This window comes from Mytilus californianus, unplaced genomic scaffold (assembly GCF_021869535.1).
Source record: "Mytilus californianus isolate M0D057914Y unplaced genomic scaffold, xbMytCali1.0.p SCAF_8, whole genome shotgun sequence".
NCBI lineage: Eukaryota > Metazoa > Mollusca > Bivalvia > Mytilida > Mytilidae > Mytilus > Mytilus californianus.
Window position 1 is genome coordinate 72819016 of NW_026262734.1, and position 26461 is coordinate 72845476.

General features: G+C 33.1%; 1 protein-coding gene across 4 annotated transcripts in view; it reads right to left on the bottom strand.

Annotated features, from left to right (window-relative positions):
* LOC127712430 (zinc finger protein 862-like) overlaps positions 1-25846 on the bottom strand; it is a 307602-nt gene extending 281756 nt beyond the window's left edge. The window contains exons 1-6 of one of the 4 annotated variants that reach the window (XM_052218866.1): positions 25590-25846; positions 20296-20461; positions 17453-17682; positions 16966-17171; positions 16587-16710; positions 14991-15736 (exon numbers count right to left, since the gene is read on the bottom strand). In XM_052218866.1, the coding sequence (XP_052074826.1) occupies positions 15436-15736; positions 16587-16710; positions 16966-17171; positions 17453-17682; positions 20296-20367 (933 nt within the window). In that variant the 5' untranslated portion in view covers positions 20368-20461; positions 25590-25846 and the 3' untranslated portion in view covers positions 14991-15435. Of the gene's footprint in view, positions 1-73; positions 815-14990; positions 15737-16586; positions 16711-16965; positions 17172-17452; positions 17683-19495; positions 21853-25589 lie in introns of those variants that run through there. The other 3 variants (XM_052218864.1, XR_007987074.1, XR_007987073.1) reach the window with 3 other exon arrangements.
* Between the last annotated feature and the right edge of the window lie 615 nt (positions 25847-26461).

Genomic DNA, 26461 nt, shown 5'->3' on the forward strand with positions numbered 1-26461 from the left:
ACACAGATGGATTCATGACAAAATTGTGATTTGGTGATGGTGATGTGTTTGTAGATCTTACTTTACTGAACATTCTTGCTCCTTACTATTATCTCTATCTATAATGAACTTGGCCCGGTAGTTACAGTGGAAAATACTTTGTAAAAATTTACAAAAATTTACAAAATTTATGAAAATTGTAAAAAATTGACTATAAAGGGCAATAACTCCTTAAGGGGTCAATTGACAATTTTGGTCATGTTGCCTTATTTGTAGATCTAACTTTGCTGTACATAATTGCTGTTTACAGTTTATCTCTATCTATAATAATATTCAAGATAATAACCAAAAGCTGCAAAATTTTCTTAACATTACCAATTCAGGGGCAGCAACCCAACAACGTGTTGCCTGATTGGTCTGAAAATTTCAGGGCAGATAGATCTTGACCTAATGAACAATTTTATCCTCATCAGATTTGCTCTAAATGCTTTGGTTTCAGAGATATGAGCCAAAAACTGCATTTTACCCTATGTACTATTTTTTAGCCATGTCGGCCATCTTGGTTAGCGGGCGGGGTCATCGGACACATTTTTTAAACTAGATACCCTAATGATGATTGTGGTCAAGTTTGGTTAAATTTGGCCTAGTGGTTTCAGAGGAGAAGATTTTGTAAAAAGCTAACGACGACGGACGACGGACGCCAAGTGATGAGAAAAGCTCACTGGGCCCTTCAGGCCAGGTGAGCTAAAAATGCTTATTTTTGGCCCCTTATTCCTAAACGTTTTGGGCAATTACCCCAAAACTCAATTCCAGCTTTCCCTTTGTGATATAGAACCTTGTAGTACAATTTCAAAGAGATCCATACACAAACACACTAGTTATGTCTGGAAATTACAAAAATGCTTATTTTTGGCCCCAAATTCCTTAACTGTTGGTTCCATAACACCTCCAAATTCAATCCCAACCTTCCTTTTGTGGTATTGAACCTTGTTGTAAAATTTCATAGAGATCCATTCACTTAAACTAAAGTTAGAGTGCGAAAACGAATGTGTCTACGGACTATGACGCCAGCGTCATACCAATATATGACCGCAAAATTTTTTTTTGCAGTTGTATAAAAATAAGTGCCAAGGACTTATGCCACAACTCAATCTTTGAAAAGAATATGACAGACAAACAAAACAAAGATGGATTATCGCAAGCCGTTCTCGTCAAAACTATGTTTAAACCATTTACGAAACATTGACACACTGAGAATTAAAAACCTAAAAATACACACTGAAAATAAAAAATTCGTAAGGGTTCCTCGGAACCCAGTGTCTCGCCTACTTTTTCTGTTAATCGCAGGCTCAACAAAAATGAGGAGGTAAATCAATAAAAATATTCCTCTTGATACTATCTTTTGATTGTAAGAAGCTTCTGTCCAAGTTTGGTAAAAATCCAGGATAGTTTATGAATCTAATAAATTTTTAAAAACTTTAACTGCAGACTGAATGTAATGTTAACTGAAAGAAAACAAAATTTCCTTCTAGATACTAGCATTTGATCATAAACAAGCTTCTGTCCAAGTTTGGTACAAATCCAAAATAGTATAAGAAAGTTATTAAAATTTTAAAAACTTTAACCACAGAGTGAATATGTTGTTTCTTGGCAGAAAATCTAAGTCCATTTAAAAGTAAAATACAGAAAAAATGGATTTATTTTTTCACAAAATTTCCTTCTAGATACTAGCTTTTGATCATAAACAAGCTTCTGTCCAAGTTTGGTACAAATCCAAAATAGTATAAGAAAGTTATTAAAATTTTTAAAACTTTAACCACAGAGTGATTGTGTTGTTTCCTGGCAGAAAAACTAAGTCCATTTATAAGTAAAATACGGAAAAAATGGAATTTTATTTTTACAAAATTTACTTCTGGATACTATCTTATGATCATAAACCAGCTTCTGTCAAAGTTTGGTACAAACCCAGGATAGTTTAAGAAAGTTATTAAAATTTTAAAAACTTTAACCACAGAGTGAATGTAATATTTCCTGGCAGAATAACTAAGTCCATGTATAAGTAAAATACGGAAAAAATGGAATTTTATTTTTACAAAATTTACTTCTGGATACTATCTTATGATCATAAACAAGCTTCTGTCCAAGTTTGGTAGAAATCCAGGATAGTTTAAGAAAGTTATTAAAATTTCAAAAACTTTTAACCACAGAGTGAATATTTGTGGACGCCGCCGACGGAATGTAGGATCGCTATGTCTCGCTTTTTCGACTAAAGTCGAAGGCTCGACAAAAAGTACACACAGATTACAAAAACTGAAAAACACACACTGAGAATTGAAAATTACACAGAGATTTCAAAAAGACACACTGAGATGAAATAAACTGAAAAACACATACTGAGAATTTGAAATTACACACTGAGAATTTAAAATTAAACACTGAGATTAGTGCGCACTTTTTATGCGCACATATCTAATTAGCATACTTAATCTGAATCTATTACAAGCTTAAAACAACTAGGGGACAGAACTAGTTAGTCCTTCAATTATGCGCCAAATGTTTTATAAATAAATGTGGATAGTGTGCACATATGGACACAGATGATGCCCCCGCTTGCATATCATATAGTTCAAAAGGGACATAACTGAAGAACGGTAAAAGTGACGCTACCCAAATTTATACTTGATCTGAGTTTTGTGGTAATAAGCATTGTGTGTAAGTCTCATAACATTTGGTTGAGGCTAACTTAAGTAGAGAACAGAAACTAAAAATTCAGCAATTTTTATGTTTATAAAGGGACATAACTCAAGAATGGTACAAGTGTAACCACCAATTCAGTACTTAATCTGTATTATGGCAGATTTTACAGTATTGTGTTCTGCCTCCTACTTCCATGATAAATAATTAAAGAAGGCATTACACGAAAAAAAAATATATTTTCTGAAAATTTACTATCAGTAGATCATAATTCTTCAAAAAAGGAGTAAATAATGTAAGAGATTATTGAATGGTTGCCAAGGAAACAGGATACCCACATTTTCTCCTTTTGCACCCTGGTCCAAAATTTCATTAATTTTGGTTTAAAGCCTTTAACTAGCAATAAAACCAAAATAAATTCTGAAAGGTAAAGGGTTTAGGAAGATATTCAGCATCTTTCACATTACTATTTCTAATATATTAGTGGAAAAAAAATATGTTTAAGATGATGGACATGTGACATATGGAAAATGGGACAAAAGTTTATGTTTTTCAAAGTAAATGACATCTAATACACAGTAAAAAGAATTGAATAAGTATAAAGTTGCATGTGTTGCCAATATTTACTTTTTACTAGTTTAATTTGTGCCAGATTCTTAAAAGAAAACATGTTTTGAATTAAAGCTGTTGCTAATGTGACGGAGACAAAAATGAGTAACGTTAGCGACATTTGGACATGTCACATTAGCAACAGCATCTTTAAAAAATAAAAGGTATGCACACAGTCGTGCTTTATAAATGCTTTGAGTAATTAAATTGTACAGTCTGGTTTAGAATATCTAAATATACAGAATGTCATTGGCAGGTGTACTTTGTATCAAATGAATACACAAGAAACCAATTTGTAATAGTAACATTAGCAACATCTTCTTCAGTAATACATTAAGAAAATTTGCTATCTAGATGGGTCGCACTAAATAGGGCCAAAATTGTTACAGGAGGTGAAAAATAAGATTCAGGATATCTTTATCGAAAAAGTTTTCAGATGTAACTGAATGATTCTTCTAGATCTGTTCATATCTTTAGTCGTGAACTGAGATGTTGATATGATATGAGTACCAAATGCAATAAGAACTGTTCTTTGTACCAGACTGACACACCAGATTTTATGGATAGATGGATTAATTATTGTTTAACGTCCAGTGTCAACCTAGTATGTGCACATCAGGACGAGAACAAGTTGATGTAATATGATCTCTGCTTTGTACTAGACCGACACGCTTAGATGGATTTTCCACAAAGACACATTATACAGACTCTGTTGCCTCTGTAAGCTGACCTTTGCTTTTACTCCTAGATGCTTTTGGCTTGGATGAGAAGCAGCAAAGACCCAATTTTAATGTCTTATTTTATCTGGCTACGAATTTAACCTGCAACCTTTGGCACTCAAAACAGAAAGGGGATATGGATTATTTATGAAGCACAAGCCAAAATGCCCATGTAATGTCTACCAAGAAACATCAAACAACAGAAGAATGAACAATTTCAAATCAATTCGCAGTGAAGATGGAAATACCATAGTGATCAATGCCTCAATGACTTTCACCATGGATTTTGGTAAAGAAAGTCTGTTGTAGTCTTCAGAACACCTTGCTTTGCCCATTTAATTCATGATGCATTTGCATTCAAAAGTCGAAAATACTGCCTAGACTAAGAAGCTTAAAAATATTTTAATGTTTGAAAAATTTATCGTCTCTGTTAGTTCTGGAGGACTGCATCTGAAAGAAAATAAATTGAAAATATTACTGGTATATGAATACAATTTAAAAAATGAACAACTATTAAAATTTTTAAAATGTATTGAAGTACTGCCTTCAAATTTACTTCAATCAAGACATAGTTTTTTGCCGAATGCTTTCAGTATATATGGTAATTAAAGATATGTTGTCATCATTAATTATAGCTAGAACAGTTCAAGTTACCATCTTCTTTTAATGATTACCCGAGATTATGCTAAGATACCCCTGAAAATCAAATGTATGTTTACCATTTGGTAAATTTGTCTGTGAGCAATGACTTTTATGCCAATTTTGACAATTTTAAGAACTGGACTAATTTTGGCAATTAATGAACTAAGTTGTTATTATAAAAATAGAAGATGTGGTATGAAGCTCTTCGAAAAGGAAAGACTATTACCTTCAAATATATATAGTAATGAGCGCCCCTTCATTACTATATTAGACTGTTTTAATTTTCTTATATAACATCACATCAACAATATACTGTCCCAAAGTAACGATCGCTACATAAAAATCTGTCCATGTTATACCGTTCGCATCAAATTATTAAAAGAAATGTATTTTGATGAACTAGAAGACTCAACTGTACGTAAAATATGGTCAAATCTCGTTGGGAGATGAAAAACCAAAACAAAAGTTTCTTAATGTGACATTTAAATGACATTACTTGATTCAACGTTTTGTTGCGAATGTCTTTTTGATGGACGGAATACAATAAAGGACCTCGTGTAACGATATAACAGACAACTTACCTTCTTTGCTTTCCCATTATGTGAGGGAACCGGCTCCGCATCCATTTCTGCAAAGGGCGATATCGTAACTCCTATACAGGAGAGTTACAGATCTAAATATATATTGCTCACGTGACATTGATTTGGACGGAAACGTAGAGCAGTAACGTTCGCAAAAACTAAAACAGCCAATGATATTGATTCCGAAAGTCCTTTGACCCCCTTTCGTCATCAAAATTTAATGTGATTGCTATTTATATCAATTATTTATAAAACCCGAGTTAAAAATAACAACGGGCCGTCTGAGAACCAACAAATAAATTGCGATCGTAACATACCACAATGGACGAAAAAGATGTGACGTTCGCAATAATATTATTAAATTACCTTTTTTAGCCTTTACCAATAAAAATGTGCCTTAGAATTATAATTAAAACACAAAAGAATACTTTTTATTAAAATATAAGTCCATGTTATTAGGCTCCACTTAAAAATAATACTTTAAAATTCCACTCCAAATAAGCTAGATGTCAGTCAAGTAGGTCACAATGTCTATTCAATGTCCAATATTTTGAAATTGAAAACCCACTAATTCTAACAAAAAACATAAACACAGGGTGATTTTTATTTTTATTTACTCAGAAAGACACCTTTTATTAAATAAAATAATGCATTACTTCATTTCACACTCTGTTTCACAGTTTCAGCAATACCTTTTTTGATGGATACAAAAAAGCAATACTTCCTTTTTATTGTAAAATCTGCCTTATGTAATAATAAGCATTTTGTATAAGTTTCATAACATTTGGTTGAGGCAAACTACAGTTAGAAAACGGAAACAAAAAATGTGTACTTGATCTTATTTTGTGGTAATGAATATTGTGTATTAAAATTATAAGAAAACCTTGGAAAAATCTGCAAGAAGACAAACAATGCAGTGAAATTTTTACCCAAGTGCCTATTATAGCATATAAACGTAACAAAAATATAAAAGATTACCTTGTGAAATCAGGGTAACAGTTGAAAGACTTTTGAAAAGGGACACATGCTTAAACAGTTTTAAGCAAAACATCCTGATAAACTGTTACATGTGTTAGTAATAATCTGAATTAAAGGCAACAAACTAATTAATGAATATGATGTTTTTGTCTTGAAAATTTATTGCGATTGTTGGTTGAAGAAACCGCATTCCATTATAATGACGAGAGTTCGGGAGACCAAGATATTAATCTTTTGAATTATTCATCTCATGAATATTCATTAGTAATATGCATATTAATCTCAGTGTGAAATCTCAGTGTGTAATTAACAATTCTCAGTGTGTGTTTGTCAATTTATTTCATCTCAGTGTGTCTTTTTAAAATCTCAATGTGTAATTTTAAATTCTCAGTGTGTGTTTTTCATTTTTTCAGATCTCAGTATTTTCGATTTCTCAGTGTGTTATTTTGGGTTTTTAAATCTCAGCGTGTTATTTTTTTCGAAAAAGGGTTTAAACCTAGTTTTGACGAGAACAGCTTGTCATAATGGATCCCCCATCTAACTTGAATCATTGATTTTGTAATTGTAAAATGCTATTTGTAAATTTCTATTTAGACAAACATGTACAATGCATGTCATGCTAGTGTCCTGCAACAAGGGTTTTTAAAGTTATGGCTGTTTTATAAAGTTTTATTGTGTGTTTGTCAGCTCAGGATTTCATACTTATTGATTTTCAATTTTTCGTCACTTGCAGCATACCTCAAACTTCAATTTCATGTTACTTGCATAATCTAATTACTGTAACATATATAACCTGTGACAAGAACATGTAACTTACACTTTCTTCTAGAGTAATGGGTATCATTTTTATTTGCAGCACTGCAATTGACCAGACTGTAACATTAGCACGGGTCAAAGAGTCTTTTAGGAAATCTGGAATGTATCCTGTAGACAGGTCCATAATTCCCGATTCTCAATTGGCTCCAGCAGACTTCAACAAACCTGAAAAGGGAAATAAAGAGACTACAGATGTAGATGTTACAATAATCACTAGTAATGGTAATAATAACTATATATTAAAGACCAAACACTGAAACAGCCTATTAATTTCTACCAGTTATTTTTTGTTTAAATTTTGAGTGAAGGTTTTTCATGATTTTGGGGATAAAATATGATGAAATAAATGGGAAATGTGTCCATGGGACACAGAAGATGCCCCCACTTGCATATAATGTTAAAAAGGAACATAACTCAAGAACTATAAGAGATGCTTCACAAATTTGTACTTGATCTGAGTTTTGTGGTATTTAGCATGGTGTGTACGTTTCGTAACATTTAGTTGAGGCAAACTAAAGTTACAGAACCGAAACGAAAAATTCAGTAATATTTCCATTTGTAAAGGGGCATAACTTGAGAAAGGCAAAAGCTGTTATAATGAAAAGAAATACAGGTTTAGATTAAGCATTTCAAAGAACCCTATATATATATTCAATTTATGTTGAAATCAAACGCAGTTCAATTTAAGTTTTGGACCCAAATTTGGACCAACTTAAAAACTGAGCCCAAAATCAGAAATCTAAATATACGTTTTATATTAATAGATAATATAAGCTTAGTTTTTTAAAGGAGTTCACTTCATCAAAATAAAATATATTGCATTCAGAAAATTAGTTTTTACAGAATAACAAACAAACTTGACACAAAATTCTTCAAACAATTTAGCAAAGAAAAGAAGAAAAAAATCCAAAATTTTATTTATCATTAATATAAATGTCTTTTCAAAATCTATAAAACTCATCAGTAACAAGAAATAATTGTAACAGGATGATGTTACGAAGTCTCCCAAACAAAGCTCCAATAATTCGTCATTCCCAAGGTCGCCTGACATTGGGCAAAGTCCAGTACAAATTGGTTTGTGATATGCATAAGTGACGCCTATGGATTGACCCTGTATATCATTCAAATCTTCTTGAAATGACAAACAGGAATATATATGATTGTTTAGGGGTGGAGATCTTGACTGTTTACAAGTTCTTAAAAGGGGGGTGGGGGTGATCCCCAGGGGACTCGCCCTTTATTTCATATGATCTGATTTTTTTTTGTTCCAATACAAGAATATATATGGTTTAGTTGAGGGGATCTCGACCGTTTACAAATTCTTAAACCAGAGGGGGGTGACCCCAGGGGACTCACCTTTTATTTCATTTGATTTGTTTTATTGTCCCATACAAGAATATGTATGGTTTAGGGGTGGGGATCTTGACCGTCTACAAGTTTTCAATAAAATGCTTCGCTGAGCGCAGCTGGATAAAACCGCAGAGGTCCAACGCAATATTCACGCTTGATACAGGTCTGAATTTTGATTGTAATTAAATATTTGACACATAATAGGTTTCTGACACAGAATAAGAATTTTACCCCATGTCACATTTGCTCTAAAAGCTTTAGTTTTTGAGATATAAGCCAAAAACTGCATTTGACCCCTATGTTCTATTTTTAGCCATGGCGGCCATGTTTTTTGATGGATCAAAACTTCAGATACAATTTATAAACTAGATACCCTAAGGAACATTTATTTAAAGTTTGAAGCTATTTGGCCCAGTAGTTTCAGAGGAGATGATTTTTGAAATAGTTTACGACGACAGACGACGAGGATGACGGACGCCAAGTGATGGCATAAGCTCACATGGGGTCCTTTGGGCCCCGGTGAGCTAAAAAAGACCAAAACTCAAAATCTTAACTTTGACTACTGAACCATGAAAATGAGGTCAAGGTCAAACGACACCTGCCAGCTAGACATGTACACCTTATAATCATTCCATACACCAAATATAGTAGACCTATTGCATACAGCATGTACAGTATAAGAAAAACAGACCAAAACACAAAAAGTTAACTATAACCACTGAACCATGAAAATGAGGTCAAGGTCAGATGACACCTGCCAGTTGGACATATACACCTTACAGTCCTTCCGTACACCGAATATACTTAACCTATTGCTTATAATATCTGAGACATGGACTTGACCACCAAAACTTAACCTTGTTCACTGCTCCATGAAATGAGGTCGAGGTCAAGTGAAAACTGTCTGACCGGCATGAGGACCTTGCAAGGTACGCACATACCAAATATAGTTATCCTACTACTTATAATAAGAGAGAATTTAACATTACAAAAAGGGTTAACTTTTTTTTCAAGTAGTCACTGAACCATGAAAATGAGGTCAAGGACATTGGACATGTGACTGACTAAAACTTCGTAACATGAGGCATCCATATACAAAGTATGAAGCATCCAGGTCTTCCACCTTCTAAAATATAAAGCTTATAAGAAGTTAGCTAACGCCGCCGCCGCCGCCGCAGGATCACCATCCCTATGTCGAGCCTTCTGTGACAAAAGTCGCAGGCTCGACAAAAATAGCGATAACTCAAAAAGGAGAAATACTAAAATCTTGAAAATTGAACTTGACTTTCATTTAGTCACAAGAAACAACATATCTAAATTTGAAAAAAAATCATCACAGCGTTTTCATGTTATTGTAGAGACACTGTTTGGCAGCCGCCAGTCCGCTTGCTGTACATTCCCAAATCAATAACCGATATTTCCTTCGAAAATCCGGTTAAAAATTAATGAAAAATAAATATGTAACACAGCAACAAATAAACAACAACCACTTTTTTAAAGCCTCCTGACTTGGGACAGGCACATATATACAAACCAAACAAAGCTTGTTTTTTCTCCTTATCTTTGACTTATTTATTTAAATTAAAATATGAAAGATCACTCTAGACTGGTAGTTTTATTAGTGTTATTCTTGCTATTTACCGTTAACTTCTCAGTCATTTAATCTCTCGTGAAATTCTATATTGAGTTTGACAAAACCTTTCAAATAATTATGAATATTTTTTCTTTTGTAGAGCTCCAGGAATCAACAATTCTTTGTCACTGTTGTGGCAACATTTTATCATATGCTACAGAAATTGAGCTGAACAAACCAACTGAAAATCCGCTTGTTACAAAAAACTTAATCCCAAAAAGTTTAGCTGATGTGTTGTTACCCCCAGCAAATCCATCTCAGGCAAAAAAAACTTCTAGTAAAATTGTAACAGAAGCAAGAGTCATTACAGGGGATGAAATGCTACAGAAACTGCAGTATAAGCATGATGAAGCAATAAAGTTGGCAGAAGAGAAAGAAAAAAGGAAAACAGAAAGAGCGAGAAAGAAGGAAGAAGCTGAAGTTTTAAAGGAGGCAAAGAAGGAGGAAAGACAAAGGAAGAAAAGAGACAGAGAAATAAGAGACACTGAAAAAGAAGAGGAAAGAGAGAAGAAAAGACAGAGGAAGGAAGAAAAAAGAAATATGCAATCTAACCAACAAATCACTGCTGAATTCCACCAGTATGCTACATGTACTAATTCATCTGTAGACATGGCAGACAGTAGAAGAAGTAGCAGAGTGAAGACACCTTTAATAAGGGAAGAGTTTTTACAATTTGATAGTGATATTGACATTATTGAGACAATGGAAGAATAAGGAATAAAACAAAAATCTCTCCAAAGACTGTCATACTGAATTTGAAGAACTGTGCAATTTGTTTTCAAATAATGTTTGAGATCGAAATTTCGTTTTATTGATTTAAATTTCATATTATTCATAAACTTATTGCTGCGATATTGATAAAATTTTGATAACACAATTATCTTCTGTATACAATCAATTTTTTCACTTCTATTTCATGTAAATTGTAAGCTACAGAAAGTCATATTTTTTCCTGTCTTAAAATTCAACATATTAGGTTTAAGTTTTAGATTACCTTTTTTTGCATGTCTTCATATTGTATCTGGAAGTAAAATTAGAAAGTGGTAGAGATAAAAAGTTTTAACCCATGATTTGGATTCACAAAATGAAAAAAATAATCAATGGTTAAGTTGCAAAATTATTATGTTATTGGTAATTCATTATTCTAAAACAAAAACAAATGAATGTACATGTGGTTTTTGAAACATTGAAAAGAAAATGCATTGACAAATAACAAGTACTTCCAGAAGTACACACAAGTTCCATGCAAGGGTCCGGAAACGGTCATATTTGCCAGTCTTGTCCTAAACGAGTAATTGGGATTTAGGACAAATTTTGTTTTTTAACAGAATTAATTTCGGTCATTTCGTTGAGATCAATTTTCTATATCACCATTTTGAACTTGTTTTTGTTTTGTTAACCCTTTCCTGTAATAAAACTGCCACTCCAGTATAGTGTTATAATCCTGAGGGCCCTCCTAATAACTATATTAATGCCTCGAGAAATATTGGCTAATGAGAAATATTGGGCTAATGATCGGTAATTTCTTTACCTGTGTTTTTAATTCACATCTGGCTATTGATCACAAGCTCAGAACTAATATAAAGAAATTAAAACTCCATAACAACTGTCTTCATGGTTTAATTACTTTTCAGCTAAGAAAATTGTCAATTCTGATTTAAAATTATTAAATTAAAACTTGAATTAATTTACGTAGAAAAAGTATTTTTTCACTTCTAACACATGTGCTTTGTTTACTATGTAATATACATGCTTGAAATTCTCTTCCGCAGATTGGACACTAAATCGTAAATTCAAAATGATTTCATATTCTAAATAAAGCAAGTGCAACTATTATCATTAATATTCAAACACTAACAAAGGTAAAAAAATTAAAAAGCCGATGATTTCCTGTGAATTTGATAAACAAAATTAATCCCAGAAATGAGTCCGGAATTGCTCGTTTTAGTATTGTCGCAAAAGATCCGGTTTTAATTTTGTCTTCAAAATCGAGAGAAACGTTAGCAATGTCTGAGAATGTTATCGTTTTGAGTCATTAAAATCATTTTATTTTTAAACTGTTGCCTTCCCTTATTTGCTCTTGAACGAAAATGGAAGGAAAATTCATGAAGTAAATGCGATGCAACATTGCGTGATTTTGACAATCTTTTTTTTGAAAAAGGGCACCAACTTTTAAGTTATCTCAAAATGACCAAAATTAGCTGAAAAAATTCAGGATCCTTGGTTCCATGTACGATGTATATCTTCCAGTATATACCAATATTTTAGTAAAAGATCAGCAACTGATTTTTGAAGATGTTATAAATTATAAACAAGTTTATGTATTCAATAATCTGAAACTTTCATAAAACCATTTTATATAACTTTTTAACCATCTGAAAATTCAGGGTCAGTAATCAGGCTATAGTATTCTCAAAAAAGCTTTTTAAATTATATATATATAGAATATTTTGTTCATTTAATGAAGTCATTGTACATGATATAGCAGACATGTGTATTTAACCTTCAATTTACTAGCATACTCAGATTAAAAAAATTGTGTTTACAGTAGCAGAAATTGAACATTTACTTTGTTTTGTTATGCCAAAATCAAACAAATACAAATATTTCTTTATTTGCCAATCACGACGCCCAAAATGAGCAAAATAATTACAATATAATTTTCAAACATAATATGAAGTAAGTTAAAAATTATGCCTATGTATTCAGAAAAAAAAAGGTATATATTGTACCTGTATTCTTGTCCCTATAAAGTCCAGGCTTTATTTTTGTTGCAGTCACAAGGAGCCATGTGAGCTCACTTCAGGGTTTGTCATCTCAACTTTACAAATTTGTCCAATGACCTGGGCTCCGAAACCAAGATGGACCACATGGCTAAAATAGTACATACTGATAAAATGCTTGTCGTCTTTGTATTTGAACACCATTAATAAATTACAGAGAAATCTTGACATGACCAGAAATGCTCAGAATGTTGAGCTCTACCAATTGACCATATACAATTAGAAATTTCAAACAACTTTTTATTAGTTTAACTTGTTGCCCTTTAACTTCACATTTTACCCTTCTTTTTTTTTTTTTTTTTTGCCTGTTATCTTGAAATTATAATAGATACATTAAATGAAAAAATGATCAGCAAGCAAAGTTCTATAACTGGTAAAATAAGTAAAAATTAATTTACAGTTAATGGCCATTGATGACAATGACGTACCATTTTCTGGGTGTGTTTTTGCCTTATGCATGCATCTAATAGACACTATAGTTAGTTAACTGTCACTATCTAAAAGGAGCGATTGCCTATAAAAGATGATTTTTTTTCACCCTGTTATTTTGTGTTAAAACTAGATGGAAAGAAAATAAGACTAAATGATCAGCAATAATGTACAAAACCAATGAAATAGAGAATTTTGTCAAGGCAAGGTGAGCGACACATTCTCTTTAATACCTTTAGTTTTAATAGATGACAAGCGATACTATAAAAAAAAAAGATTTGGTATGATTCATGAGACATCTCTACAGCAGAGATCAAATGATATTGAGGTGAAAATGTATAAGTCACTTTATTGTTTCCAACATATTTTAGTTAACTTGTTATTGCAAATAGTGGGGAATAGTGGACATGATAATTCTTGGTGAAATAGTTCATGAAATATTCAAGATCATAACTGAAGTTACAAAAAATTTGAAATGTGCATCAATGTATGTTGCAGTAAAATTGGGGCCCTTATATTAATGTAATTTTAATGACACAAATAGGTTAAATATCATAAGTTAACCTTTTTTTACGCAAAAAACAACTGGTGTGAGAGTATTGCAAGAATATTTAACACACTTGTCCCATTTTTGCAAGTAAACTGAACAGTTCCGTAGCCTCAATTTCCATATAAAGTATAATGCAGGTCTAAAATTACACAAATATACAACTAGGATGTAAATCATCTGTTGGTTTCTTGTTATTTGGTAGCTGTTTATCTACATATTTATCGAGTATCAGGTTGTCTGCATATTGATATTGTAAATTATCGGTCGTCCCACTGTCTATATCACTCTGCTCAGCTCTTAATAAAATTGCATATCACGGCTTTGTGACGTTAATTACGTTGACCCGGCCTTAACAACTTTGACCCATACATATCAGCAACGTCATAATGTGTGAACCGACGTTGACAAGTTTAACCCTAATTTATCTAATCATCTTCCGGTTGCTGGTGAAACAAAGAATACACTTCCAAAAGATGCAAATACAGCCTGATAAATCGATTATCAGGTTGTCTGCATATTGAGATTGTAAAATATCAGTGGCTCGACACAATATGAAGGCTTTTTGATCTCTTCGCTGCGCTCACTCGACAAAAAGCTTCATATTGTGACTCACAGCTGATATTTTACAATATCAATATGCAGAAAACCTGAAAATCAGTACATATCAGCTGTGATACACAATATGAAGCTTTTTGTTGAGCGAGCCACAAATGTAAACAAAATTAAAGAATTATATGAAAGTAATGTTTTGTCAGGAAATTTATTATGGTAAATTATGCATATCTCCAAGATGTTTCAGATTAAGACTTCCAGACCAGTTCTAATAGTGTTCAAATTAAGAAGATTCTTCACCATTTTAAGCACCCCAAAAAACAATCAGATGAACCCTGCAAGACAGACATGATCAAAATACAATCATAAAATTGAGAATGGAAATGGGGAATGTGTCAAAGAGACAACAACCCGACCATAGAGCAGACAACAGCGGAAGGCCACCAGTTGAATCCTTCCAGAAAGACATACACATCTTACAATTACATGTATTGCAGACACCAAATTATATGAAATATAGATGAACTACACAGCTACACAGGGGTCGACTTAAGAAAAAAGAATTTCCTGGCCCGAAGGGCCAAAAAATTTTTTGATCAACTGGCCCAATCAAAATCTTACTGGCCCGAGAAATGTCGGTCCACAAAGTGGACCGACGCGTTAGGGGGGGTTTGGAAACTTTTAGTATTATTTGCACAAAATCCTGCAATCTGAGAGCTTTTGATGCAATATTTGGAGAGAAATATTGTCTTGAAACATGCCATTTTTATACTGAGAATTCATTGATGATAACTTTTATTAAGAATAAACACTTTAAATTGAAGAAGTTTCAAGCTGTTCACAAAAGTCAGAAAAAGCATTGCACTGGTCACTCCTTCTATCATCAATATCTTTATATTGCAGCTCATCATCATCAGATTCATCAAGATATAAATCATTGTCACTCTCATACGGTTCATTGTCAATCATTTGAATGAGTTTAACAACTCTTCTGGCTCTATTCATGATTTCTATTTCAATTTCATCTTCAGTCGTCTCTATGGCTGAATTGTGATCAATCACCACATCATTAGCAGGGTTTTCAACAGGGTTATTTACAGGTTTGATGATATGATTGCTATCATTCCGTGTCTGACCTCTCCTTGGGAGTCAAACTCCATAAATTAATTGCTGGTACAGGGTCAAATAAAAGTATGGAGGGTCCCTCCAGCATAATTGTCAGTTGGTCCGAGAGGTTTGCATCTGATAGTTTGCTCCGCCAATCACTTTTGGCCATTTTGAGGCGGTTAAAACCTCTCTCAGCATCAGCTGAAGATGCAGGTATGGTAAGTATTAGGTCAACTAGACTGAGGAGATTTGAACACTCGCCAGAACACATCTCGTTTAACTCCTTCCATGTTGTGCTTCCTGGATCTTTAAACCTGAAATGGATGGTACTAACTTTTAGAATGGAACTAGCATGGATTGACTCACATTAATCAATAAAAGTAGCTATAGGTTTATATGATGAGAAGACACGAACCAAAACTCTCAACAATTTTTGTTTTTCACTATAAAATGCAATAAAGGTGTTCTCTATTTTATATTCCTTACAGCAACAAAGGGAAGTGTTTTTGGACCTTGACTAACCATAAGGTTTGGTTATGCATGGTCGATACTTCCTTACTGTATCCGTTTAAATGAAGTTAACACACAGTAAATAAGAATGTCTTCTGTAAATAAGCAGTGACACAATGACTTTTTGTATGAACAATAAGTTGAATTGTACAGTGAGTATAATCAAATGTCAATAGTCAATAAAAAGCAACACAAAGACATGTATTTATAATGATAAGATAGCTTACAGTGAGTATATCAAAGAAAAGAAAAAGCAGTGGAGTTAATCTGAGGTTAGATATGATATAAATACATGTGAAAATATGCTATCACCAGACTAAAAGCTTAGACTGAAAAGGCATACCTCAAACTTTTCTGAAATAAATCAACATGTATGAATTAATCTGATATTGAAGCATCAAAACATTTATTTTTCTAGATGCCTTTAATTGAAAGTTGATAAACCAACAAACTAATATTATACACTGGCATGACTTTTTTTCTTTATTTTATATAAGATTATTGTTTATTATCATTTATTTCATAATTAGGTGAATAGAATTCTTATTGAACCTGTATAGAATCAGAGATTAGCAATAAAAAATTGTCTGACAATTATTATTTTGTGACATGTTTAATTATGAATGCAACAGTATGTAACTATGTTTGAAGTACCTGGTTATTAAATTGTGTTTTAATTTAGTCCATTCCATTTCAATCATCCCAACCTCAACCCCAGCCTCAATCAACCCTGATCTGAAATAGTCCACCAATTCAGCTATCTCATGATCCCCATAATCTGAAGTAGAGAATAATTGATAATACATTAGAATTAATTTGAGCATACTCACAAGTTAATGAACAGACAGACAGCTGACTGACGGACAAAAGGATTTCTTCATATTATTTTTTCAGCTGTATTTTATATATAATATTAAAAAAAGATCAAAATAAAATTAGAATTATGTATTGACACACTTGATTTCGGTTTCAACAAAAACAAAAGTGGACAAAATTGGAATAAGACATGTATGAAAGAAGAAATATTTTATACCTTTAGCCTCGTCTGTGTTTAGAGGAAATTTCAGTAAGTCAAGTACACCACAAGTTTTCAATATACCAGGATTTTCAACAAATCGAACATTCAGGGCAGACAATATGTTGGTGGTGAAGATTCTGCGGGCACTTTCAAATGAAGTCAAGTCTCCTTTCAGATGATCATGGGCAGTTTCCACAGCCTTCCTCAGATATGGACCATTACTGGAAAATATATTAAATAGTTGTATACAATAAACTTAAAACAATAGTATGAAAATATTTTTTAATGGTATGGAATCTGCCAGACAAACAAATTACTAAAGGACACTGCACTGCAAAAACAACCCTTATATGACATGTATGAGGGTAGGTGCCAAAATTTTAATGTTTTGGCCAAGCACTGTCAAGAAGTACCCCATTCAAATTCATTATTTTGGCCATATTAAAGCAAAAATTAAAAATGTATTAATTTATGCAATGACATTAAAGCAAAATTATCAAACCTGGTTTGTAACTTTGTGATTTGCTCAACTGCCACTTCTATATTCACCAAGATTCTAGATATGGTTGCAGTTTTTTCCTGAAAAAGTTTACTGACGTCTACCAAAATTGTTAACACATCCATCAAAAAGTGCAGCATATACCATACAGACTTGGAGTTTACAACTTTTAGGAAAAACTTTGCCTTGTTCCCCTTATCACTGGTGTATATTTTGTCGTCAGGATTCTGGAGCTGCAATAAGAAGAACACAGAATGTTAAATGTTTATAATTTAAAGATGTTTTCAAAATTGAAGCAGAAATAACTGTTTATCAAAAAGATAGGTAATGAACAAAGAAAAGCTTATAAACTGCAAAATGACGCACATAACCCATTAACACTCACCACTGAAAACTTAAACAAATGAAAATAAAATGCTCCGCTGGGGCGCAGCTTGATACGACCGCAGAGGTCGAACCCTGAACAGTTGGGGCAAGTATGGACACAACATTCAAGCTTGATACAGCACTGAATTTGGATTGTAATTAAATATTTGACACAGCATAGGTTTCTGACACAGAATGAAAGTGGTCTAAGAACTTAAAAATTTTCAATTTACCTATTCATACATGTGATGGACTGTGAAACTCAGATCAGGAGATTGGGAAATTTTGGTCAGGAGATTAGGACTCAGATCAGGAGGTTTTTAATCGACATTAATTTTGTTGTAAATGTAACCGTGTGCTGTAAGAATGGTCTTTTAAAGTGTGTTTTCTTCAACTTTCCATCCAATTTATTATGTTTATAGTACCCTTGTACTTATAAAGTTTCTCCATCTTTATATTCTACATGTTCAATCTAACATTGTTTTTTTCCAGTATGTTCTTTAAATTTTTTACTTCATATTCTATAAAACAATCATTGCAACCAGAACATTTGTTTAGCTATCTGCAAATAGTTTTTATTTTATTTTTTTTTCTCTTGCAAATAGTTTTTATTTGCAAACTCAGAAAATCATTCTATCTGTAAAATTAGGGTCATAGTTATTATATAAATTTCAATTTAAGCCTTGAAAGGAAGTATAGAATCCTCAAATAATTTTCAAATTATTATTTTTTTATTTGTCCTAAGACATTTTAAATCATTTAATAACCATCCTTTTATGATTATTTGTTCAATTTATATTTTATTTATATTTTTTTAAAAATTTTCATTATTAAAAGGAAAGTAACTTAAAACAGGATAAATCAAGGGAAGTAACCCAATAAATACACAGTTTTTGTTACACAACGGCAGTTAGCCTGAGGTAAAAATCGTTGATTACCAGTATGTTTGACACCCAAGCTGACAAGTGAAGCCATATAATTATGCATGTTAATTGATTTACAGGTAAAATATAACTTCAGGTAATGTCAGTTACACCAGATGCCTGAGATGATATGTTGGGCAGAAATTTTTCATTCATGAAAAATTTCATACACGGGATTTTTTCCTCTTCAACGGGAGGTCGGGAGGAGACCCCTGAAAACGGGATTATTGTACTCCCGTCGGGAGGTTCACATGTATGCCTATTCAAACCATATCATTATTATTTGCTTTTATATATAAATCAGAAATAACCAATTTAAAATGGAAAATGTTAAAGAAAAAAAAGGAAAAAAAAAATCCCCCCCCCCAATTTTTTGAACCCCCTTATGATTCATCACCCCCAAACTCAATCCCAGCTTTCCCTTTGTGGTATGGTACCTTGCAGTACAATTTCAGAGAGATTCATACACTTGAACACAAGTTATTGTCTGGAAACTAGAAAAATGCTTGTTTATTGGCCCCTTTTTGGCCCCAAATTCCTAAACGTTTAGGGCAATTACCCCCAAACTCAATTCCAGCTTTCCCTTTGTGATATGGAACCTTGCAGTACAATATCATAAAGATCCATACACTTACAAGTTATTGTCCTGAAACTAGAAAAATGCATGTTTTTTTTGCCCTTTTATGGCCCCTAATTACTAAAATTTTGAGGGAAAACCCCCAAAATCAATCCCAGCCTTCCCTTTGTGATATGGAACCTTGTAGTACAATTTCATAAAGATCCATACACTTACAAACAAGTTATTGTCATGAAACTAGAAAAATGCTTGTTTTTTGCCCCTTTTTGGCCCCTAATTCCTAAAATTTGGAGGAAATTACCCCAAAAATCAATCCCAGTATTCCCTTTGTGATATGGAACCTTGTAGTACAATTTCATAAAGATCCATACACTTACAAACAAGTTATTGTCATGAAACTAGAAAAATGCTTGTTTTTTGCCCCTTTTTGGCCCCTAATTCCTGAAATTTGGAGGCAATTACCCCCAAAATCAATCCCAGCATTCCCTTTGTGATATGGAACCTTGTGGTACAATGTCAGAGAGATCCATACACTTACACACAAGTTATGTCTGGAAGTTACAAAAATGCTTATTTTTGGCCCCTTTTGGCCCCTAATTCCTTAACTGTTAGTACCATAACCCCCAAAATCAATCCCCACCTTCCTTTTGTGGTATTGAACCTTATGGTAAAATTTCATTGAGATCCATTCACTTAAACTAAAGTTAGAGTGCGAAAACTAATGTGTATTCGGACGACGACGACGACGCCAACGTCATACCAATATATGACCACAAAAATTTTTTTGCGGTCGTATAAAAATGGGGAAATCGCAGGTGCGCCAGAAGTGTAATCTGCTTATTGTGTATTCTCTAATTATGCAAAAGGAAGATACATTGTAACAGATCATGGCATGAAATAAATACATGTTCAGACAATAAGCTTGTACATAAAAAAAAATTATCAAAAGAATTTGAAGTAAAAAAAAATACTATAAATACCTGATTCAAATGTTGGGTTATTGCATCATAGCCTTTAAGGAAACACTCTATTGCCTTCTTTAGATGTGCCATCCATCTTGTGCCTCCTGTCCTTGTAGGGAGTATCACAGTTTGATTCAGAATTTTAAATGAATCTTTTAATGCTGCTCTGTTCAGACAGCTGTTTCTGTAGAAATAGTAAATATTTAACAAGAAGAGTGAAATTTTGTCGTATAAATTGATTTTCTTCTTGATTGTGTCTTTAAATGCCAACTCAAGTTTGTGTCCAGAACAATGCACTGCTATTAACCATGGTCGCCCAACTGCTTCACGTATTCTTTGCACTGCCCCAGTTTTCGAGCCAAGCATCACACTTGCTCCATCTGTCCCACATGCAACAACTTTTTTGGCATAGTCGTCATCAAATTTTTTCATACCTGACATTATCACTTTAGATATACTGTCAGCATCAGCTTTTGGGATGTTTTTCACCAATGAAAAATTTATTTTTATGTCCCCTTTGTGACAATGTCTGACAAACACAATTTCTGCTTCTTGATAAGATGAATCTGTTGATCCATCTGATATTGCGGAGATGAAACGAACATCTTTCATGTCTTGGGCAATCTTGGCTACTTCCGCTTTAGCAATAAAACTGGCAAACTCTGCAGCTTTTTTATCAGTGCGATACTGTGTCCCTATATCTAAACCTTTAGATTCATCCAAATCACATAGCATTGGATAATCAGTATAGGGGCGTCCCTTTTTACACAAGGCAAACACATTTCTAAATTTCAACATCAATCTATTGACCGTTAATTGATTAAGGGCTCTCAGGGCTTTGGCTCCTTCAGAATTTTCTGGGTTTTTCTGGCCATTAAACTTAATAACATTTACTTTATGGGATTCTGATTTTTCATGCTGGTTGATAGAGTCTCTTTTGTAATTCTGGCAACCGGTTACGAATGTACCGTGTTTATCATATAGTGCACAAATGTTGCAGGTCATCCCCGTTTGGCCATTCTGCAACCATTTATATGTTGCGGTCCATGAAGGAATAAACTCCCTTTTTCTTTTTGATTTTTCATAGTCTTTTCCTTTTTGGTTGCTATCGGTTTCAGCTTTTCTTTTTTGGGGGTAGTTAGTTAGGAAACGTTCCATATCATCAATTTATTTAATTTTAACTGGGGGCTGCCATTTTTCACTCGACAAATCCCGAATAAACGAATCTCGCGCGATTCCGGAGAACCTCGGAATCGTCGATTTTTACCGAGTAATTTGATTGGCCGGCTATAATTACCAGTTGATTTCAATAACACGGAAGTATGTGCAATCTTCCGCGTGGTAGAAAATGAAAGTTGCTGGCCCAAGTGGCCCGAGAATATTGACTGGCCCGTCGGGCCGTTCTTTGCTAAATTTGACTGGCCCGACAGTAAATTTACTAGCCACGGGCCAGCGGGCCAGCGATTACGTCGACCCCTGCCTACATGTATATAAACAGGATATTATAAATTGAACATAAAAACTTGATTACATGCACATCTATGTCAATAAATCACAAGAGCAATGTCCAGGAGTCTAGCACATGTACATGCAAATTTGATTACAATTTCACATGCATACATGTATGTAGGTCAATAAATCACTAGAGCAAGGTCAAGGACATCTTGCGGAGACTATATAGACTAGAGCATACATACATTGTATGACCAGCTATTCAGCTAATCATTATATAAGCTAATCTAACAAGAGGGAGGAATTCAGTTTTTCATTAATACTCAACCTTGTACACGACATATGCATGTACACAAATGTAGTCAAACACGTGTCCCAGACTAATGTACATCAGCTTATTTACAAAATGACAAATTCCTTAAAATATTAGGACTAACTTTAATACATGTACCATAATCAGGTTGAGAACAACCCCTCAAATGACCCTCAATGTAATGAATATCCCTTTTAAATTAAGAGGGGTTACCTCTGGGTACATTAAAAGTGATAAATATTTTTTGTAAAAAACACTTTTAAGTACAAATGAGCATATATCAGTCTGCGCCAAAAACTTAAATTTTCTACTCTGGAAATTAAATTTCAAAACTTCTCTCTATTATATGACTAGATAAAATTTTGAAAATTTTCACAAGTTGGAATCAATATTTTCTAGTCTGGGGCATCGAACTAGAGTGGCTAACAATTCAGACTGATATATTTATATTATTTGAAGAAACTTTTCCCGAAGAACTTATCACTATACATATGGTCGAAACATGTCAAAGAATTTTGTAATATTCATGGACTTATTATATCTTCTTTTATATCAGGCCTCTACAATAACTTTTTTTCCAACTTGTCCAGTAGGACAAGTACATACCAAAACTTACTTGTCCGAATGAAATTGTAACTTGTCCAACAAAAATCTTAATAATAACCTTTTTTGCATTTTAAGTTGATTCAAGGAACAAAATGAATTAAAACAATAGAACAGAATTTGATTTATATCTTTTGAAATACCTTTTAAAAATATGAGTCGAGAACAACTGAATCTAGTCATGTCACAGGACTTAGGTTCTAGTTTTCATCAATGCCAAAGTCTCATAAGACTCTACACATGAGGCACAGTCTGATAGGCCTGTCAATTTCCACTCATTGGATTTGTATCCTGGTTTTTTAAGTTGAAAAAAGTTTATTCAAATTCAATCAATAGAAAAAAAGAAGATGAGGTATGATTGCCATTGAGACAACTCTCTGCAAGAGACCAAATGACATAGAAATTAATAACTATCAGTCAGGGATATAACTCTATAGGGTTATTACAGAAAAATAACATACATTTGTTATTGTGGACTAAAAAATCAAAGAACTGTGATAACTTATGTATGCTATATGTTTCAAAGGGACAATATACATCATTAGTTTAGTTAAAATGTTTAAAAGTTCTATTGATATTACTTTTGTCTATATGTATACTTAACTATTGAAAGATATAACAGTTCATAGTTTGCCAATTTTGCATAGTACACCTATATGTTATTACAGAAAAAATATGCCTGTAATAACTAAAGGGTGTTATCACAGCTTCTCTATATCACTTCAAAAGCATTTGCTCAGACATACATCATGCTTAATTACAATGTATTTTAATTTATTGTAAGAAATAATGACCAGAGCATGTAATGAGGTTATGCGCAAGTTTCTCAGTAATTCCCAAGTGTCTTATATAATAAGTTAAATTCCTTTAATAACTAGGCCTTGTTATCACAGCTAAGTTTATCCCTTAATAGCCTTGTCTCATTGATTTACCATGGTTAATCAAAAATGTATTAATTTAATTAAAAAATTAAGTTATCAAGGCTATGCATTTAGTTTCTGCGCAAAGTCTCAAGAGATCCCTAGAGGCCACTATAAATGAAATAATTTTACAAACATATGTTATTACAGATTTAGAAAATTTAAGGAATAAAGAGTAGACAACTCATGAAAGTATCTGTAATAACACACGCAAGTTATTTTCTGTGATAACCCTATAGAGTTATATCTCTGGCTGACTATAGGTCACTGTATTGCAAGTGTTGTTTTTCTTCTATATATGATCAAATATGATTTGGGAATTTTATGGTAAATAATTTCTTCATTTTTATTTAAAAAATATTTTTGTTAAAAAAATTATGGTATAGTATTTATTATAAAGCAACAGAATAAGGTAGGAAAACCAGGTACTGATTTGTCTTGGTCCCGAAATGTCTCCTGTCTCCTGTGTTGCCAAACTGTCTATTAATCATGTCTATTAGATATGTCTCCTACGGTGCCAAACTGTCCATTAAACTTGGAGCCGAATCATTTCCGAGCTGGTGACCAACTGTCTTGTAAAGTTACCTTATCTGCAAAGTGCATCCCTGATTGGGATCAGTAAGACTGGTTTACGAGAATAGTATGCCTTTTACCTGTTAAAAAGTACCTGACAAAGAACCAGTTTTAAATTATCGATTGCAAGTAAACATGTCAAATTAATACTTGTGTTTATCTTCTTTTCTTGTTTTTTGTTTATAATTACTTTGTTCATCAATGTTGGATTAAATTTATTTTCTGCATAATAATTTAACTTGTCCCGTCGGACAAGCTTGATATAGCTTTTACTTGTCCGACCTTTTTTTCCTCTGGTACCGGACAATCGGACAAGCGTTATTGTCGAGCCCTGTATATTATTAAAATTAATGGGATCCCTTTTTTAGAATAGTTGTTCCAACTACATTGTATAATAAATTTTCCCCCTTTCCAGTTAAAAATTTTCTCAAAGTTTTTCTTTTTTCTTTTCAACAGTAAAATGACCCCTTGCCCGAGGGATAGTCCCTCATTTAAGGGATATTTCTCATTTGGGGGGTTGTTCCCAATTTCCCAACCTGATAATGTGTTTGGTCTTTTGCCAGTACCAAATATATTTCATCAATTTATTATTAGTGTAAGAGGACATCAAACTGATTTGTATTTACATGTATATATAATTTGCTCAAGAAATTGGTCATCGTGATGATGATGGAAGTTTTTAACTACCTTGACTGGCTATACAGCCCTTGCATTGTCCGTAATCCTGATAACAGTTAACACAGTATTTATAGTACAGATATGCAGCCATGTTAAGGTAGAATTGGGGCATTTATACGATGCTTCGTGAACAGATAGTGACAAACACTATGCACCTCTGGAACTTTTGCAACAACTCTTTGTGGGGCCAGCAGGTGTCATAATTTGTAACACAACATACATCAGGACATGTCATGTGTTAAAAAATTAACATAACCATGGATGCAACTGAAGACCCCTCAAAAGGGTTGGGGTACTTCCTATATACAAGGTGAAAGGACGTGCCACTGTCAGGCTTAAACATATGTGAATAGGTCGGGAAAACTATCACGAAATATATGATAAGGTCAATAAAATTCCCATAACTTCTTCACTGTCATCTTTCTTGGTGTTGTCGGTTGTGTTTATATCAATTTTGCTCTTTTGAGACTTTGGTATTACATTCGTACAATAGTCATTACAAACCAAATGAAACACAAACAATATGGGAAAAGGTTACATTTTTACCTATGCAATATAAGAAAAGGTATACATTTTTAAAAAATAAATATTTATGTAAAAAGGGTGGTGTAACAGAACCCCAACGGCACCCCTAACAAAAGTATTGAAGTCCCTTTAAAACAACATATCAAATGGTCGCCCCCTTCTACTTAGGTTTATCATAACAAATGGAAAAAAATGTCTGTATTGTCACCTTATAAATTAAATGTTGACCTGTGTTTTAGTGAAATTACCTGCGTGTAAACTGGAGCTGTCTGGAAGCTTCATCCTATTAATGGCTATTTCAAGTCAATTAACGATCTCGACTATCACAACCCAATGTGCGGTCTATTTTGAGTAAAATCTTGACTGTTTATTCGTCTGTTTCAAATTTCTTCTCCTCACAGTTGGTCAGTCAACTTCATTCCACTTCCCAGCCATGCTTTCCACGTTGTTCACCGCCGGGGTTTACCATTCATCAAAAGGGCGGTAAATTAAAATGAGGCACTTTGATGAGGTAAGTAAAGAGAGATAACTCCTGCGTAACGAAGACGACGCTTCAACGATAAAAAAATAACTGCTTATCTCCAAATTGATTCGTAACATTTAATGTAAAAAATCAATACTATACATATTGTTAGAATAGTTTGAGACCGTGTTTAAAGTCATCTGACAACCATTGAGGGAGAATTGTATCAATTTCGGTGCTGACGGTAACTGGTCCTCGGTATCTTCAAATTTCGTACGAAATCGGCCGCCGTAAAAAATGATATTAACCATCCTTATTCATCGTCTTTTTGACTCTAAAGCTATGAAATATTATTTCACCCCCATTACAGTATTAGAACACTAAAGTGTTCAAATTCAGAACACTGTTCTTGAACATGTACGTTAAAAGACTAAACACAATGTGTTAATAAATACTTTTTAACGCTAGTGTTCAATGTGGAACACGAGTGTTAATAACCGAACATATTGTGTTTAAAATTGGAACGCAAAATTTACAGTGTAGATAAGACATATGTAAATAAAATTGTATTAACAAGCATAAAAACAAAGAAATGAGTTTTTTTTATTGAGATTTAAAACCCTCTAGGAACAAAATTGTCCCAAACTGTTCGGGAGA